Below are 20925 nucleotides of genomic sequence, written 5' to 3' on the forward strand. Positions count from 1 at the left end.
AAAGAAAGGTAATCCAACTTTGGAGAGCTACTATTTCATAATTTTCAGCAATGGAGAGTGCAATGTTGGTTGTGAGGAAAGGGAAACTCTTCCTCTTTCCATTGAAACCTAATTATGTGGACAAATGTCATGCATGACTGAGCACATGAACTTTAATGACAGCAATGACAAATTGAACTTTTTCAGAGTTTGAGTGTTATCGTGAAGGAATGATGAATGTCTCACTGAATGGATGAGATCTGTCAGTGAAAGTCGTCAGATTAACAGGTAAGCCTGCACATCAGCAGGTTTGTGTTTTTAGGGTTTCTTCTAACCTTTATGGTCCATAACCTTCAACATGGCCACACTGTCGATAACTTTGGTCACTACCACAAAGGCTAACCCATTATCCATTTCTCTCTTCATATTCAAAACATGATTTGTCGCTGCGAGCTATGTGTTGAATATACAGGGGTATATAACGAAACCATTCAAACCATTATTTCTCTTGTATACAGAGAAAAATGGACTGTGTGGGTTGGCCTCTGTGGGAGCGACCAAGTAGTTGTTGGAGAAGTGGCCATATTAAAGGTTATGGATCATAAAATGTCAGATGAAATCTGAAACACAAACCCTAAACACAAACCTGCAGTCATGCAAGCTGGCCTATTTATTTGGCCACTTTCACTGACAGATCCCATCCCTTCAGTGAGACATTCATTGTTCCTCTATGTGACACTCCAAATTAAAAAAAAAAGTGCAATTTGTCATTGTCTTTAAAGTTCATGTGCTCAGTCATGCATGACATTTTTCAACATAATTAGGTTTCAATGGAAAGAGGAAGAGTTCTTTCCTCAAAACTAACATTGTGCTCTCCATAGCTGACAATTATGAAATACTAGCTCCCTCCAAAGTCAGATTACGTTCTTCCTCTTTTTTTTTTTCATATGCACTGTATATACATATCTTGTTTACATAATATGATATATATTTTATGTGTAATTATATATCTATACATAAAGAAGCGTGAGGTGTTTCATCAGTTTTTTAAAGATATACACTTGTATATATATATATATATATATATATATATAGATATAGATATAGATATATTTATGTGTTTTTGTATACATTGTGTCTGTCAAAGTATTCACACGCACATGCACACTTAACAAGAGGCATATCACAAAGATTTTTTTTGACAGAGATTGTATCAACAAGAAGTTTATTTCATACTTTTGAGAAAAAAGACACACATTGTAAAAATGTTAAACAAGTGAATGCCATAGTTACAAAACATCTATAGGTATTACCCTGAATTCCATAATGTTACATAATACATTGCCACAAGATGTAATGATTACAAGACTATGATTGATTAAGGTGTATGGAATCGCAGTAAAAAAAAATACCTGGAAAAAAAACAAGAACAAAAATTAACACACCTGGTACATGGCTGATATCAGCGTACAGTATATGAAATAGACTTTCATAGTAAGGTATTGCAAGTACAATAAGGGTAACTAATTTGTGTAAGTAATTTAAGATCTGAATCCCCCATCTCAACCAAAACTATACCATCCCTTTAATCTTATTACTTCAGGCAACGATTCTCATAGTTTAGACAAGTTTGAAAGGTATTTTAAAATATTATCCACTGTAGTAAATTAAATGAAATCAATGTAGCACTTGAAGTTGAGGAATTTTACCTGGCAAAAAAAATAATTATGAAATATATGATGTTTCAAAAACATAAGTGAAAAGACGGTCGTCTGAGAAACGGATGCTGTCCGGTTGATATTTAGCAAGTCTTCTCCTCTTGACAAATGACCAAAAATAGCTTCTGCAGAAATATGGTCACGCTTTCTGAAACGGAAAAAAGAAGACAACGCATACACAAAACATGGAAATGTAATATATTTTAAAAGCACTGATGCGTACTTACGGCAACATGGTGCTCTTCTGTGCTATATTGTGTAGCTGAAATATCAATAGATATTTAACCAATTCATAGACAACATTGGGATACGATTATACATTTATATATAAATACAGCTAGCCATTCATCGGGATGTAGAATAGAAAACAGTTCATGAACTATTAAAACCTTATCCCTTGAGGAATGACTTCGGAAATTTCTAAAAATCTTCTGTTGCATTCATGGAACCCGCTTTAGCGTTGCAGTGATGAACAAAGCGTTGGGAAGGTAAGTCAAACAAAGGGTCAACTTGCACCAAATGAATGGGGGAAAAAATCCTTTCTCTTTCCAGCAGGGTTGTCATATTTCCTCGATTACATGGACGTGGAAACGGTCTTGATGACTCTGCAAAAATAACGCTGTACTTTTGAATGGTTTCGTTATATATTTGAATAAGACAAAAAGATGTTTAAGAAGATTTTATTTTTACCTGACATTCCGACAAGCCAAACTGGCTTGGTTTGCCACTTCACGCCTACCAGGTAGACGGGGATACCAGCGGCTGTTATAGCCAGACCTATCCCACACTCCACGGGTGCCGAGTACAGCGACATGATCACAACGAACAAGGCGAAGCACGAAAATACGATTGGGATAACTACGGGAATCTGTAGTATAAAATAGACCGAAATATTTGGCAAATTAATAAAGAATACAAAGGAAAGCAGAACAGAAACATCACTTAAAACATTAATAAAAGGCGGTAGCAGGTTTGAAAGGTGGCAAAATGCACGTGACTCGAGGTATGTCTGTCCTTAGACCAAATCTTCTGACGATAGATAATCAGCATCTTGGACACACCGATGGGTGTTATCTAATCAAGGACTGAAAAGAAGGGTAACATCTTAATTACCATCTGCTCTCAAGTGGAAAAAAAACAAACAAACAACTATTATGGAGAATTTCCCTTCCAGAGTTTTGTGCAATCAAGTTTTGAGACTTGCTGGAGGTTTACCTACCATAATCAAGATTGAGTGATATTCGTTATTCCGAACATTTTGTGGCGTTAATATGCCAAGGTTCGTTATACCAAAGACGAAATAAGGTTCGTTATTCCGAAGGTTCGTTAATCCGAAAATGAAATAAGGGTTGTTATTCCGAAGGTTTGTTATTCCGAAGGTTCCTAAATCCGAAAATGAAATCAGGTTCGTTATTCCGAACAGTTGTGGCGTTATTCAGTGCTTCGTTATTCCGAAGGTTTGTAATTCTGAAGTTGAAATACAGTACGTCATTCCGAAGTTTCGTTAATCCGAAATGATATAACGTTCGTTAATTTGAAAATAAAGAAGAAAAAAAAAGTTCGTCATTCCGAAGGTGCATTAATAATCCGAAAATGAAATAAGGTTCGTCAATCCGAAAATGCAAAGAAAGTGCGTACTAACAAACCTGAATTACGAACCTTATTTCGTTTTCGGAATTACCAACCTTCAGAATTACAAACCTCAATATTTCATGGTCGGATTAATGAATATTTGGAATAACGAACCTTATTTCATTTTCGGAAGTACGAACATTCGGGATAACGAATCTTCGGAATAACGAACTGTAACGATCAGATTACTTGCTGCAATTTAAGTTATATTGTATTCCTTCCCTCGACACGTTAACCAACTGCTTGGTGGACTTCGATGTGTCACGGACATAATAAGTAGCATATGTCACACATGAAAGGCGGCAGATCCCGACGAGATTCTGAAATTCCCCAATACGTAACTTTCGATCATGAGATCCTCGAGTTACATTATACAGGCGTGTGTACCTTAAACGGGCGTGGTGCGTCCGGGTGCTTCCAACGATGATAGGGAATAGTCGCTACGGCCAGAGCGATGAAGGCCCACCGAGAAAAGCTGACGAAGTTTAGGAGCTTGTACACATTGTCACTCGTCAGCATCAACAAGCAAATTGGCAACTACGTACAAATTAGAAGGAAATTAAATGTATATAATTATGCAATATGGTGAGGGGTGCATGTGTAGCGGCATTATCACAAACCTTGATTCTAAAACACATTGATCCTAGTACATTCAGATCACTTTCTATAAGGACTGCGGCACAATCGCCAGTTTTTGATTGATTGATTAATTGATTGATTGATCGATTGATTGATCTGAATTTATTTCCACTTTGTGTTCACAAAAACAAAAATAATTCAAATCCGTATACCTTTGCACGTATATATACATTATACAGAGTATGTATACCAAAATGACATTAAAAAAAACCGAACTAAGACTGAAGCTCAAGACGCATTATGAGAAAGGGATGGGAAGAGAGGATAAGAAATAGAGGGAACAGACGAGACAAGTTGAGATAAGAGCGGATAAGAGGGGTCCATAGCACATGCAAAGCAATTGCCGAACACTATGTAATACGCTGTCACGGGCACACCAATTATTTGAAGTTGTGCATATATTTAGGTAGAAACATTATAACCACAGCATATAACCATAGCATAATAACCATAGCTGGATGTAGAAACACAATCATGACGGCATGGTTTCTTTCCATAAAAACATTTAATCCCAAAGAGCTGCTTATGATTGGTAGAAACAGTTTGTTTTGTTTGTCTTGTCGGTTTTTTGTTACAGTAGACTTGAGCATCTTACAATACCATACAATGCAATAACTGCATTTCAATAGCGCTCTTATTCCTAGTGGTCATTTGAAAATGTTTCTGTTACCATGGCAGCGGCGGCAGGCAGGGGGGAGTAACGTCGGATGTGGATCATGGAGGCAATCTTAGGCAGGTGTCCTTCGCGGGATGCCACAAACAGCATCCTTCGCCAACAAGAGGGGGCGGGATAGGTGTTTGAACGGACACAACGAGAAAACACGAAAATCGACGGTATACGCCTATGGCATTGTTACAGTATTATTGAACACAGTATATTTGGATAAATATATATATATATATATATATATATATATATATATATATAGACCCTATTTATATTTGTATTTATTAATCCCTTTTACTGACGTTTTCAACCGTACTATTTCGTCCTTTATTACTAGCAATCTTTTTCGTATCACAAAAGTAATGACATAAAACGACTTTGATTAAAAAAACAGTGAAAGTGATGGTGGTAATGATAATTTATGGTGATAATGAGAATTGATAATGTTGTTGATGATATTTGATGTAGTAGAAAGTTATTATTTCGATAACAATAATAAAAGTTATTATTTTGATAACAACAATAATTGTTATTTTATCATTGTCATTGTAATGAAGATTATAAAAACAACAAAATAATTATGACAACTATGAAAATATTATGCCCTATATAAAGTCGGGCGTTGGCCCTATACACAATTAATTCTGTATTTTCAGCTATTCTGTTCCGTATCAATGCCCTTGGAAACGCAATACGGATGCTATTCATAATCATCAATATTATCAACATCTATTTTTATAACTATTGTTCTGATAATGATAATAATAATGGCATTAATAATAATAATAATAACGACGATGATGATGATTATTATCATTATAGTAAAGAGCGCTTGTCATTATCTGACGATTATCTCAGCATTGAGTCACGTCCTCTCTTTCAACCCAGAGTCTACGACTCTAGCGGACAGTGGTGAGTAAAACATCTTGTCCATATAGACGAATGCGACTTTAAAACTTCACCACAATATGGGACTACGACTTTAGTGAAAGTCAGGAATAAAAGGACGATAACCAGCAAAAAACAAACAAACAAACTCTTACCGAGATGTTGAAAAAAGGCCGCCATTTAGGGATCCAATGCAAGATATCGAGACGCCAATGGGCAGGATCCACCAGAATGACCCCAGAACTCGTCGCCCGTAGTCCTGCAATACAACGTACATCCCAAATGTCAAATCGGGTTAATATAAATGCGATATATCGCCACATCAGGCTAATGTATGCGATACATCGCGATCAGAATCCAATGCGATTCATATCATTTCCAGACAAGTTGTACATTCTTCCGCTTGTCGTTCCAGCATCTAGCCTCTTCGGTAGGAATAGAAATTACTTTGACTTTGATCTTTGAACTTTGACACGCAGAGCGTTCGCCTTCTCTTTCCTTCTGTGTCGATTTCTTTCTTTTCTCGATGATTGCACGCCGTCAGCGTCTGCTTGAACGTCGACTAACTTACTTTACTAGCTGGAGGAACCAATTCTAACTGCTGAATCAGTATTAATGTAGGAGCTATTAGATGTTATCATTGCAATGTAAACAAAAATACCTTTATCCATTTATTTTAATAATTCACACCAAAAAAAAATCCAAAAAACTATCAAATTTGATGTGATTTCATATGTCAGTTTCCTTCTTGAGTTCACGCACAAAACGAAACACTAAGATGCATCAATGAGAACGATATTATCCCATCACTGAAAATATTGTGAGGGTGACAATAACGCAGCAAGATCTACAACTTGACGCATAATCATGTTTTGATAGAGGGAAGACGGGACCAAAAAGTTAACCTAATAAGAAAGATCAAAGTTTTATAGGCACAACAGTGAATATTTCTTTTTAATCAAAATTTGATAAAGATTAAGGAAGGTATGAAATTGTGAATTTCCCTTGATTTTGCATAACACTTCTATAGTATGAACATGAAAATGAGTGATTCAATGACGCCATAGCCTACAACTTGCCATATCATTTGGCCACATGAAATCTTAATTTTCCCGGTCTTTATTCAAACAAAATCATGTTCTAATCTCAGATTCCTAAATATTTGACTGACAATTATTTTGGAGATACTCAGCCTGGGATATTGCATCATGTTTTACACTTTCATAGCAGAAAATGGAATTTTCGTCACTTCATTGACCCCTTGTTGCTCAATGGACAATAATTATTGTGAGGTGATGACATCATTAGCTCGGTTATTTACAAGTTCAAATAAATTGTTCGAGAACAATTTTCGTTTTACAAAGATTAGCAAAACTTTTGTAATTTCATAACCTATAGGTAATCTTTGTCCGATTTTGTTAAGATTACTTCACTGTTGTGCTTATACGACTGTGTTTTTTCTTAGATCAGACTGACTTTTAACTGGTAAGGGTGGCAATAATGGAGCAAAATGCAATTAAAGCTCATGTTTTATTATCGAGTATCAGTTTAATTATTATTTCAATTGAATTAAATTCAAAGTACAAAGCATAAATTACACAAATCATGTTGTTTTATCAATATGTAAAAAAAAGATACCTAATGTAGTGGGGATCATATTTTATAATAGCATAATATGTGCTATCTACACTCTGTGCAAATATATACGTGCAATACATGAGCAATATTGGATGTGCAATAATTATTATAATGTGCAAAATAATGACAGCGGGGCATTGGTCCATTCTTACGACTGCAACGGCGTTGGACGAGAGGATCTCAATCGGAGAGAGAACAGCAAAGTAAGCCACGTTGGTCAGCGTGAAGAGACAAGACACAAGGAGGATTGATATGATCAGACCGTATGGAAGGGTCCTGTAGAGATGCAATCACTTACATCAGTGATGTAAATATGATTCATTATTATACAGACATAGGGAACTCGAACATACACATGAGGACACACGTAAAAGAAGCAAACGTGTAAAACTTATATGTGCGAATTTTCTACAACCCATGCAGGGACGTCCACTATAAGATAAGTCGATTACACTAATGATGATGATGACGATGATGATGACAATGATACTAATGATGACGATGGTAATGATATTGATAATTATAATAACAGTAATAAACATAACAATAATAAGTAATTCATAATGTGGTATTACTGATGACAATAATGATCATAATCATTATAATCATAATTAGTATAGTAGTATATCAGTGGTAATTACTGCAATAAAGATATTGCACACACACACACACACACACACACACAATAATTTGCAAAGACATGAGCACTCCTCACATTTATCAATGCTATATAGTGTTCTCCTTCTACTTTAAGTTTTCGGGGCGTCGCACGTGCTGCCATTGTTTTTCTTTCTTCTTTTCGCCTCACTGCAAATGGCTGGTTAATCACTTCTGAATTGTTGGTACATTTTGGTCATTTTCCATGGCCTCCCCTTACATTTTCGAAGGGGCCGTATAATGTCGCAATCTATGTCAGTATACCGCCATCACAGCAACCGCAATTTATGTGTGCAGCATGTGGTCTCTCTGTTCTTCTTTGAATGTACACAGTACATGTATTTGGGAAGAATCTTCTATACCCCCACGTATTCATTTCCTTTTTTTTCCCCCTGAGTTTGGTGCTAAGTTGTACCCATGCTCTCTTGTTCTTAACACTACATTTCTGTTGAGAGCTACGATAATATGGTATTTCTCTATATACCATGGCATTTTGCATAGCTCAAAACTTTGATACATCGACCGCCATATTATTTTCCTAGTATTTTCTTGTATATCCAATCTGGATGTTATATGTCATCATGTTTTGTTATATTTCATGCTCTTTTTCATTGAGAAATACGAAATAAATTGAAATTGGTATTAAAATTGAAACAAAATTGAAATTCTCAACCATGAGAACAGAGAGTCACTTACCTGTTGATATTCACGATTTCCTCCGTGATCTGGGGTAAATATTGCCTGAATGGTGAGATGAAAATGAACAATGATTACTACCCGTATATATATTATGTCCAATGATAATAATCAGGCAACTTACACAGTTTCCATTGGGTACCCAAGATTAAAAAATAGTAATAATACAGTGACTTTGAACAGAATACAACAATATATCAAATTCATAGGTTGTTATAACACAATAGCAACATAAATCAGTGAATATTTACATACAGACATGGGAGTACTAAGAAGACGATGATTAAATTATTTGAAATACGACTGTACATAGTGAACTTATTTTAAGGATATTAAAACCCAAAGAGCAGTGTGGGTTGAGTGAAAGCAGTAACGTTATAATAGTATAACACAGCAGTGAAAGTTTGAAGAAAATCGGACAATCTATGCAAAAATTATGAAATTTTGACATTTGATTGTTGTAATGAGTGGATAAGGAGACTACTAGAGTTGATGATGTCATGTGTGGACAACTTATATTAAATAAAAGAATAATTCCATAAAAATTGATTATTAATGAAAATTATACATTCCATCAACTTGTTACTGACATAATATGTTATTAGGGGAATATTATTCCCCTGCTTCCTAAAAGAGATTAGTCAAGTGCTCTTTCATTGAGCTAGAAAAGTGAAGGTATGATGACTTTTCTTTACGTTGTCCACACATGATGTCATAAACCGAAATAGTCTCCTTATCCAGTCATTACGACACCAAAACTTTAAAAATTCTTAACTTTTGATCCGATTGTCCAATTTTCCTCAAAATTTCACTGATGTGTTCTAATAATGTTTTTGCTTTCACTCAATCGACACTGCTCTTTGGGTTTTGGTTTCCTTTAAACTAAACTGCAAATTAGCATTTCGGGGTCTACGACAAGTGGGATGACTTATCAATCATAATACATAATGTATACCTTGGAAAAGACGAGATAACCATGACCGACTATCCACCCCCAATATATTCACAAAATTAACTTGCACAAAATTTAAGCCAACAAAATGATGTCCCTTAATCTGGTCACACAAGAAGCGCAAGTCTTATCTCATGGTCTAAATTTGATGACACTAGGGCAATGGCGTAAAAAAAGCGATTGACTTACACAAAATGCGCAGTGTACTAGTATATGAATTGATATAACTATAAGTCGCAGCCTGGTCAAAATATGAAGAAGTCAAGAAGAATATTTTTTCTTGACCTCTCCATACTTTGACTAGTTATTAGTCGAGAAGTCAAGAAGACAAGATCTCACAACTCGCCTTCTCCCTTTCTCGAACCCGAAAGGTCGAGGGTGGTCTGGTCTTTCTGGCCTTCTACAAAGGGCTATTGACAAGATTGAGAGAAAATGATCAAGAAGCTCGAAGTTTTCTCCTTCTTTGTGCTGCTAATATAGTATGTTGTTTATCTTCACTTTTCGTAAGGTGTTTTACAAGTTCTCCATTTGTGACACCTGTCCGTTAAATCACTTACCATCCGGAATAAGCGAAGAGTGCATAGTAGACAGCGAGGGGAAGCTGAGAATATTCGAAGTTTGGCGAAGAGTCGAAGCTGTGCTCGAAGTTGGTCGTGCCAGCTGCAGTTTGTAGAATGTTCAATCAATGATTTGCATACTCATACACGCTATCATAGCCAATCAGGAGCACTGGAATGAGTCACGTGTGTGCTATTTTCTTAATCACATGCACCGATGTGCAAAAATGTGCACGCAGTGAAAAAGTATGATAGCATAACACAATGGTGTGTTATATCCTATAGAACAGCAGGTGGGTGTTTCATCAACGTTTGTCAGCGCTGACAATTTCAGCAAAATCCTTGGTTTTGATTGGCTGATATGCTCTGGTCACTAACTGTTACTATGGTGATTCAAGTTGTCAGCGCTGACAACCGTTGATGAAACACCCCCAGATTACCGATTGCTAGCGGTGTGCCATATCTGTGTAGTGTATTACGACAATGCTGTGTATAGAGAGCTACACGTTATGTGCGCGCAGCACACACGGCCGTACTCTAGATACTCAGTAGTTCATAGCCACCAATTAATGCGGCGTTCCCACGATTGGCTCCACAATTCAATTCGAGGTCTTAATCGTGAAGCAATTGTGATAATCTTAATCAGATCGTATCAACTGCGCATGTTGCACAAGATTGTAAATACCCTCGAGTGCTCTGAAATACTAGTATACAAATGATGCACAGGATAGAGTGCGTTAGTGTATTCGCCTCGTGCATGTTTCACAATTGTAAATACCCTCGAGTGCACTGTACGCCTCTACTAACGCCACGAAATAATCCTGTGCATCATTTGTTTTATAAAATGGGTCGAAAATTCGAAAACTATCAGCATTTTTCAGCGTTTTTCACGTACCTTTGTGGGTCAAGACGTCCGAAGATGTTCGTCCCAAACATTTACGCACGTCGCACTCGGAAATCCCGCACATTATGATGGGGGGTTGGGTTTCCGGACACTTAAGTTCCCGCATGAAAACTTACTTATTTTACATAGAATATGCACCCTTTACCTTAAAGACTTGATATAGACTCCTAGGCCTACGAGACAACATACTCTGAAACGGCGTGAGAATTAACCTGCTAAATCGTTGGATTTGCCCTTCAAAGTGACTCCATGTACGCGTCCGGTCCCACAACGCTTGGTCTACTGTACTGTACAAAGTGTACGTAAGTAGAGCTGTGATACGTACGCCACACATGTTATGCACAAGAAGGGAAGAAAGGCCGGCCAACCGGCCGGCAGCCCGAACTAGAAGTTGTTTACAGGATTGACAGCGCGTATGCATGCAATTCAAAGGAGCCGCCGCGCGCACAGACGATCGGCAATAGGATTTAACACGCAGTGCAATGGGACTAGAATAAAGGAAGCACACGTGATTCATTTCAGCGCTTCCTATTGGCTACATTCTTGAACCCATTTTATAATCTCCACTAACGCACTCTCACCTGTTCTTTTGCATAGCAATGCATTGTCAACATTTTGTGATTATTATTCTGTAATTTTACAACTCCAGCATTCCCCTTCCTAGCTGCAATCAGGGCCGTAACTATAAGCAAGGGCGGATCCAGGGGCCTGTCTTATAAAGACTTGCGATAGAAATCAATCACAAGTTTTGTGTGTGCTGCAATGCAAGTTGCGATTGATTTGGGGACTTGTGATTGATTTGAAGGCTTTATAAGACGGGGCCCAGGAATTCTGTAAAGGGGGGGGGGGGCCTGACTAATATTTCTGATGCCACTTCCGGGTTTTATTTCATTGTTTATCTTTTTATTTCTTTTGTTTTTTACGAAAAATAAAGGGGGGCGTGCGTCGGTTGCGGCCCCCCCCCCCCCTCTGGATCCACCACTGTATAAGGGTTCGGGTTATTGCTCGGTATGTGTAAAATAACGGAACTGGACATAACGGAACATAAACTTGAACTAAAAAGGTCAACTTTTTCTTATTCTGAACCCATCCTCTCATAAAAATCCTAGTTACGGGCCTGGAAATTCACCCTTTTGTTTTCCTATTTCCACTTCGACTTTATTTTTGCGTCTTTGAATATGTCTTGCCTCCATAATTCTACTAGGGTAAAGTGGGGCAGTGGAACACTTAAGCCTTTATTATTTCGTAAATCACACACACAAAAAATAAAAATAAAACGCGCCAAGAAATATTCAAGCATCACAGTTTGACCATTAACACAATACAAATATGTGATATTGTCTTAGGTAAATATTATTCATAATTAAGTTCAAGATTACACTTTAGTCATAACTACTCCATTGTCCCACTTGCCCCGACGTTATGGAGTAAGCGGAGCAGCATTGTACGCATAGGATTGTCTACACAAAATGAGAAAGGTGAAAGTACGCAGAACTGACAAAGTCACCAAGCCGTCCATTCATTAATACATGGGTTCCACTTACCCCAACCCCATGGGGTTAGTGGAACAGGAAATGCTTTAATGCTGCAATTGATGGAATGTAACAGTTTTCTCCCCTAATTTTGACAGGTAATTGAATAGATAGCTCCCTGCAAGAAGTCTTGGTGAAAAAAGTAGCACCATAAACACGATAAATAATTTTTAAAACCAATTTTCAGTAGCGTGTGCATCTTTTCGATTTTCAAATTTACCGAACTGACGTCATGGTGTTATAGGGCACAAGATGCAATTTCTATGAGTAATTTAGTCAACAAAATTATCATTTTTTACTTAAGAAATAATCTTCTAAAGACTAAAACGATTCTTTTCAGGAGTTGTCGGACTTGAAAACTTGTCACTGAAATATTTTGAAGAAAAATAACTACTAAAATGAGTCTGAATAAAACAAAGCACTGACAGGAAGCTCTATATCATCTCGATGATGACGTTGCTCTCAACACGCCGTCGATCAATATTTCATCTCAGGAGAAAATGCCCGACATTTAACTAAAAGATAAAGAAAGAAAAAAATCTACTTACGTTTTGTTGAATGTCTAGTTACCTGTTGTACAATCTTTCAATTACGACACAAAAATACGCTTTTTTAATCAAAATAGGACACCAAACACTACCACGTCTTGGACCCCGTTTATGGTGCGAGGCTCGGCCGCGGCCGAGCCCACCTTCATTTCAGTGTAAACGCGCAAAAGGCCAAATGCGAGGCCAAAATTGGCCTCGCATTTTGGCCTCGCTCTGGAGGTGGTCTCGGCCTTTTCTTGGTGTAAACGCAAACTGAGACCCCGTTTACAGTGCGGGGCTGGGCCGAGCCCAGCCTCAATTGCGAGGCCGGGCCCCGCAATTTTGTCCGTTTACACTGACCCCGTTTACAGTGCGAGGCTCCGCCGCGGCTCGACCGCGGCTCGGCCGCGGCCTTGCCCAGCCCCGCTTCAGTGTAAACGCGCAAAAGGCCAAATGCGAGGCCAAAATTGGTTTCGCATTTGGCCTCGCTTTGGAGGTGGTCTCGGCCAATCAAAATATTGAAAGGTTTGAATCAAAAGCGCGGCCGAGCCTGGCAGTGTAAACGGACAAAATTGCGGGGCCCGGCCTTGCAATTGAGGCTGGGCTCGGCCGCGGCTCGGCCCAGCCCCGCACCTGTAAACGGGGTCACTGCTGGGCTCGGCCGCGCTTTTGATTCAAACCTTTCAATATTTTGTCGTAGTGGCGCTCTGCTTGTAAACAAATGCAATTTAGTATTGTCTGGTTTCAGACCCTTTGCCAAATGAATTCCGTGGCGACGAAGTCGCCGTTCGGGCAAAGGCCTCTGCCGAAGGAAAGAATCCTTTGCAGGACAAAACCACCTTAAACTATACTAGTTTTCGACGTTGAGGGGGTTAATATCCTAAAAAGCGAAAGATACAGGCAGAGGGTTTGGAAGCCAGACTAAAATTGGCCGCGCAATTGGCCGCGCATTTGGCCCAGTTTGCGTTTTATACACCAAGAAAAGGCCGGGCTCGGCCGCGGCTCGGCCGCGGCCGAGACCACCTCCAGAGCAAATGCGAGGCCAATTTTGGCCTCGCATTGGCCTTTTGCGCGTTTACACTGAAGCGGGGCTGGGCACGGCCGCGGCCGAGCCTCGCACTGTAAACGGGATCTTATCCACTGTTGTTCATAAAATAGACCCCGTTTACAGTGCGAGGCCGGGCTCAGCCGCTGCTCGGCCGCGGCCGAGCCCGGCCTCAATTGCGCGGCCGAGCCCCGCGATTTTGTCCGTTTACACTGCTGGGCTCGGCCGCGCTTTTAATTAAAACCTTTCAATATGTTGTCGTAGTGGCGCTCTACTTGTAAACAAACGCAATTTGGTATTGTCTGGTTTTCAGACCCTTTGCCAACTGAATAACGTGGCGACGAAGTCGCCGTTCGGGCAAAGGCCTTTGTCGAAGGAAAAAATCCTTTGCAGGACAAAACCGCCTTAAACTATGCTAGTTTTCGACGTTGAGTGGGTTAATATCCTGATTAGCGAAATAGTACAGGCAGAGGGTTTGGAAGCCAGACTACAATTGGCCGCGCATTTGGCCCAGTTAGCGTTTACACTGAGAAAAGGTCGGGCTCGGCCGCGGCCGAGCCGCGGCCGAGACCACCTCCAGAGCGAGGCCAAATGCGAGGCCAATTTGGGCCTCGCATTTGGCCTTTGCGAGTTTACACTGAAGCAGGGCTGGGCCGGGCCGCGGCTCGGCCGCGGCCGAACCTCGCACTGTAAACGGGGTCTTAGTTACAACGTAAAATCTTGGAGTGAGGCTGTATTTTTGACGATTTTAGCTCTGATAATTCCTAATTTTTGTCACAATGAAGGCATCCATTTTGTTTCTACGTAATTGTTTGTTCGTAAAAAAACTTTCACTCCACTAATGCCTTCTCCTAAACAATGTACGCACCCATAATCCTTCAAGTGTTCCACTTACCCCATTGTTCCAGGTATCCCACTTTACCCCTAGGTGTTACAAAAACATTTCCCACATTTGATCCCTAATAGTTCGAAAACTATACATCAGATAACACTGTCATTGATATAGTAATAGTGAAAAATGAGGTGATTTGAATATGAGAGCATGAATCAGTTTCATTAAATCCATGATGAATTTCAAAGTTAGGCTTAAGTTCCAGATTTGGGTCTCATTTGAACCCTCTGTACAAAATTGAACTTTACACAGGAAGCAGTGAAGTGTATGTGAGTGTGTGTTTATAATGACCCTGAACAATAGACATGAATACCACGAATAACACCTTTTCAGAGCTCCGCTGACTAGGTTTCTGGTCTCTCGCTCCAAGGCACATGAATGCTTTATTAATAATTCATGATTTATTAATAATTCATGATTAATTGCCCTGGGCACTGCTAGTCTGAATTCATGGTAAATGGTAAAGTGCATACACATGAAAAAGTATGCACATGTTTTCATATGCTTGCAGCCTTGCAAACACTACTTTAGGATAAAAAAAGACTACGCTGTGATAGTGGAATTTCTCATGAATATTTAATAGAACATTCAAACCCTGGCCATTGTTCAGGACCATTCAAATTAAAGTTTTGTACAGAAGGTTGAAATTAGAGCAAAATCTGAAACCTAACTTAAAAATAAATCTTGAATTTAACGAAACTAATTTATGCTTTCATTTTTAAATTACCTCCTAAAAAATTGTACACTATTCGACTATTGCTCATTTCAATGTCAGTGTTATCTGATAAATAGTTATTTCTTATCTATTAATGATCCCAAGTGGGATTTTTTTTTAAATAATACCTAATACCTCCCTCCTCTCGTGTTTATCTTCATTATCTGCGGTATTTGTTCCAGTACACACAAAAAATAATGAATAAAATAATGTGAATTAACAAATAAACAAATCAATAAGCCAGTTCGGGGTTCCAGTTTGAGCATGAGCAGAAAAAGGTCCTTTGTACCAAGAGACAGGTTGGTTTTTAATTTCACTGAGATAAGCATCTGTAATGCTATGATTATTCATGATGGAATCCTTATAAATGGTGCCTGCCAGTACATCCACCTGACAGCAAGCCTGGTATTTGGCAATGTTAACAGAAAAAGTTTGTTAATGTTTCAAAACAGCACAATGAAATAGATGCTTCCCAAAGTGTTTATTGACATAACAATTCTGGTTATTTCATCTACATAGGTTCATTCTTCGTTAGAATGCGAGTTCCATGAATTGCTATGTTGGGCAAGCTGCTGCATTATGTCGCTTTGAATTGAGTGAAGTGCCTAACCAACTGAGAAAAATGAAAGGTCATTTGTACCCATGTGCACTTGAGTTATCTCCGAACTTCCTTATTGATAAGTAAAAACATATCACTCACCTTGACCTAAGACTACCAACCCCGAGATGACAATGACAAGAATAGCCAGGAACTTTGTAGCACTGAAAACGACTTGTACACGCCTACTCAACGTGACACTGGCGCAATTCACGAAAAACGTCAGACCTAAATGGGTACCATAAATGCATGCAAAGATAAATCGTCATGATATTTTCGTCCGGCAAATCGTCGAGCATCTCAAATATAGGTTCTGGTTTGTGTCAATGTCTAAACGCTAAAGACAATATATTTTCACTGTTTTGTTTTCGTGTTTAGGATGTAAAGAAGGTTGACGATTTTCATTAGTAATGCATTTATTTATCTATTTTTATTTATTCAGTTTTCTTTACCCAGGGTAGCCCCATCAGTGGTTTAAACACTGTTATCCTAGGGGGCCCTGCAACAGAATGACAAAATATAACAGTTCAACAAACACAAAATAATAAATCAAGGACATTCCTTTTTACATCATAACATCAGCACAATATCAATATTCTATATAAATGAAAAAATGCAAAGTTAATCGTTGACGATAATAATATACAAACTCATATTATTTGAAAAAAATACCTTAACATTAAACAGGAATATCAAAAATACCCGAATTCTACCCCAAGTGAGATATGTATGCTCTTACGAACGCTTGAAGAGAGGTGGCGTTTCGGACTTCAGCGGGGAGCTGATTCCAAATACAAGATGCATAGTGTGAAAACGATTTTTTCCGGCTTGAGTTTTAACTTGTGGAATTATGAGACCATAATAACTTGTGTTTCTCGTACGATATGAATGTATGCTACCAAGAGGCGTGATGAGTTCTTGCACATATTCGGGCATGTTGCCATGAAGTGTCTTAAAGACTGCTTTACAAGTGTTCAAACGCCACCTCTCTTCAAGCGTCAGCCAACGTAACCTTCCAAGCACCTGGTTGGTTGGCACTGTGTGATCCACTCTCCTTACCACTCTGGCCATTTTCTTGTGTTGTTTGATAAGCACATCTTTAAGGGTTTGTGAGCAGTTTGACCATGCACAAGAACAATAATCAAAATACGGTAGGATTAATGAGTTTGCCAGGATTTTAGCGCTACTTTCGGTTAGGTACTTCCGCAGGCGTCTCAGCAATGCTAGTCGTGTGGCAATTTGTTTACAACATTCTTCAACTTGCTTTTGCCATCTCATTGATTCATCCATCCTAACTCCCAGGTACTTATATTCCCTCACTCTATCCAATTCATTACCATCGATTTCAAGTTTCAGTCGATCAGCAGATAGCAGTTTTCTTGATGTTCCTATCACCATGAACTGAGTTTTCTTAACATTCAACGTCAAACAATTTTGTCTCAACCACCGGTTTACATTGTACAATTCAGTATTCAGCACGGTTTCAATCTCCTGGGCATCATTTCCACTGTAAAACAGAACTGTGTCATCTGCATATAACATTACTTCACACTTAGTTACTGAATTGGGGAGATCATTTAACATAATGGGTCATAGACAGCAGAGTGTAGGAGGAGCATAGGGTATTTATTGCCCTGAACTCTACATGACTGTGCCAAATTTCCAACAGAATTCGATGTTTGCATTTTCAAAATCATTCAGAAATATTATCTGGTACAATATTGTTCTGTATCTTTTTTGAATCAGTTTTTTGAAACGGATTAAATTGGAGTATGATTCAGCAAATATCAATACATTAAAATATTTGATTGCCTATAGTATCCAAAAATACTGTGATGAATTATAGCTACTTGTAAAAGCGACTACTAAGTCAATTTAGCGCACGGCACTGATGTTAAGAGCGATCTCGAATACGAAATCCGTTTGATAAAGTCTTGCAGTCGTTGCTTTCATCAAGTCTATGATTTCCTCCGATGTTAAATTTTAGATGCTCCGATGAGATGGCTCTAGTTATTGCTGTTTTCCCGAATCAAATTTATCTAAATGAGTCAACAGGGATTGTTCCTCAAGAGTCCCATATTTGCTACAATTCGACTTTGCAAAGTTTAAAAAATTGCCAAGAATAGCTTTTAAACGCTGTTCCGACGCAAAGAGAGTTCATGAATCAGTCACGCTTCTTGTTTGTTCATTCTGTTTGGAGCTCGGGGAATGCGACTGTGGTGCACCCTTTCGTTCAATAATATTGTCTGCTGTCCTGTCCCAAATCTGACGCTTATTCTTTCGCGAAAATTATTAATAGCAGTGTTCCTAGTCACTAATTTTCTTTCTATTCGTCATTATGAACCGAAGTGTTCATCTAAGAGACCGCTGTTAGCATAATTTCAATGTAATCATTTCGTCCTTGCCAACCATCCAAAACGATTCTTCATTATCATTTTAGCTGAACAGCGAACAAATTACCAAACAAAGCACCAACGCTCCAGTGGATACGAGACAAATCATACACCAAATACGACCGAGCTAAATGCCTCAAAACGGGCAAACTACCCATACCAAAATACACATAACGTACTCGAAAAGATCGACTTCATTTCGAAATTTAGAGGAAAAGGATAAATCCAGCCAAAAAACTGAAATAATTGTACAAAAAGATGCATAGGAAAGAACATTCAAGTATCACTACGAAGACATTATCAGTTAGTTTCGTGTATTATTCGCCCGAACTCTTATGTATCAGAAGACCTTTTACCCGCATGCCACCAAAATGTCGAAGACGTTCCCTGCTGATGGTTCAGTGGGGTGCACGTCACGAGCTCGACGCCCACGAACCATACAGCCCACGAGTTAAACAGCCCTTGAGTCATACAGCCCTTAATAGGCAAACAAGGCCCACGAGTTCGACATACACTGCGCAAACAAGGCCCATGAGACAGACACAAAAGCCCCGACCGTGATGTTATGTCGGTCTCGAAAGCCCTTTTTGCCTAGTGTCAAACTCGTGGGCCTTTTTGCTCAGTGTCCAACTCATATAGGCCTTGTTTGCTTATAGTGTCGAACTTGTAGGCCTTGTTTGCCTATTAAGTGTTGGACTCAATTGGGCTGTATGACTCGTTAACAGTATGACTCATAGAACTTTTTTTCAATGTCAGACTTGTGGGCCGTAAGACTCGTGGGTTTCGGTCTCGTGGGATGACTCCGTTCATGTACCTCTGCCGAACATTTCAATCAATCCTAAATCATGGCTTGCCACCGGGTCGGTGATTACATTAAAACCTACACAGGGCACAAGCAGCAAGAAGCCGTTCAGCGAGGAAAGGCGCATCGTCGCAGCCGTAGAAGAAAGGAGCTAAGGCGTACTTTGCGAAGGTGATCGAGAGCACGGTCCAACCCCCCGTCCTTATAGACACTATCCACGTCCACAGGCGGAGGAAAGCAAGGAGAGGAGACAACCCATCCAGGAGGAAGACGAAGTCGCCGCCCGACTTGGCGAACGTCGTGCCGAGCTCGGCGTAGCTCAGCGCACCCATGATGGATAAGAAGCAGCTTGCAATCCACACGATCAGCGACATCCCGAGGCTCCCTGTGTTCGCCAGCACTCCTTTCGGGGAGATAAAGATTCCAGACCCGATGATGGTGCCGGCACACAGAGCGACACAGTCGAGGAGGGACACCTGCTTACGAAGGACCACTTTCTGCGACGCCGAGGTGGTCGGCGTCGGCGGTTTATCGCTGACACTAACATCGTCACTACTAGCAGCCATAATTATCTCTTTCTCACCTCGGAATCCTCACAGGTTCGTCCGAGAATTAAACATGTATCTCGAGTATTACGACGAACTTGCAAGGCAGTTAGTCAAAAAACTGTTACTCTCGGTTCACTGAACCGAAAAAGAAAACTTTTAGAGGGCAAACTCACGCTCACTAAAAAGAGAACACACAGTCAATAACATGTGCCATTTCATTCGAAGGATGCGTCACCACTTGGTATAAATTGTTTGTTAAAACGTCATTATAGAATTAGTTAGGGAATTTTCACAGTCTAACTGGTCAACTGTCATATAACAATTTTTCACTCACTGCATGCTTATTTTCCTTTTATTCATGCCAATTTCCATAACCGTGCGCCCGATAATTAGCCTACAGGACGCATGATTTACCGGGCATTTCGGTAATTAACGGACTTATGATATTTCCATGCATCCGATAAACTGCGGTCAGCACAAAGTTTAGACAATATGTTAAGGAATTTTCGACCTACTTCATAAAAACAGATGACTCACGGGGTCATCGGAATATCTGTGTAAGGTATAGATCTCTGCACTGAGGTGAGCTTGTCAGTTATCACACGAACAAAGATATGATTTTTTTTTCCACACGAAAACATCATGGCACATAAAGAGTTCAATTCTCTGCCTTATCCAGCAAGTGCTCCTTAAAACTCAACATGGAAGTTGGCGTTGTATGCTCACAAGGACTTAAGTGATAGAGTGAAGTCAAACAGATAAAAATGGCAGAGACCTCGTGACATTTTTAACGCAAAGTGATTAAGTTTTGAATTCTATCATACAGACATACTTTACACACAGATACGGCTCTATACCATCACTCCATAAGTGACGCAACCCGTCCCTGGGGTTAAAAAAAAATAAATAATAAAAATGGCGTAGCTCTTGGAATTACCTTTAGAAC

The 20925-nt window shown here is 39.2% G+C and overlaps 1 protein-coding gene across 1 annotated transcript; it reads right to left on the reverse strand.

Moving 5' to 3' along the window:
- Positions 1 to 1780: 1780 nt before the first annotated feature.
- On the reverse strand, positions 1781 to 19997 carry LOC139735704 (cystine/glutamate transporter-like). The gene is made up of 10 exons (XM_071646456.1): positions 19514 to 19997; positions 16339 to 16464; positions 10024 to 10126; positions 8515 to 8559; positions 7314 to 7437; positions 5679 to 5782; positions 4639 to 4735; positions 3717 to 3866; positions 2388 to 2565; positions 1781 to 1845 (listed from the first exon to the last, which is right to left on the reverse strand). Exons 1-10 carry the CDS (start codon positions 19995 to 19997, stop codon positions 1781 to 1783), a joined length of 1476 nt encoding a protein of 491 aa, XP_071502557.1.
- Positions 19998 to 20925: the final 928 nt, after the last annotated feature.

The sequence above is a fragment of the Diadema antillarum genome, unplaced genomic scaffold, assembly GCF_040938485.1.
Source record: "Diadema antillarum isolate AM-2024a unplaced genomic scaffold, OU_Dant_1.0 scf00000028, whole genome shotgun sequence".
Lineage (NCBI taxonomy): Eukaryota > Metazoa > Echinodermata > Echinoidea > Diadematoida > Diadematidae > Diadema > Diadema antillarum.

Coding starts and splice junctions, on each gene's coding strand:
- LOC139735704 (XM_071646456.1), bottom strand. CDS start 19,997: ATGGCTGCTAGTAGTGACGATGTTAGTGTCAGCGATAAACCGCCGACG. Junction 10,127..16,338: donor GTTGGTAGTCTTAGGTCAAG/GTGAGTGATATG, acceptor TACAAACTGCAG/CTGGCACGACCAACTTCGAG. Junction 8,560..10,023: donor CTCTTCGCTTATTCCGGATG/GTAAGTGATTTA, acceptor CTCACCATTCAG/GCAATATTTACCCCAGATCA.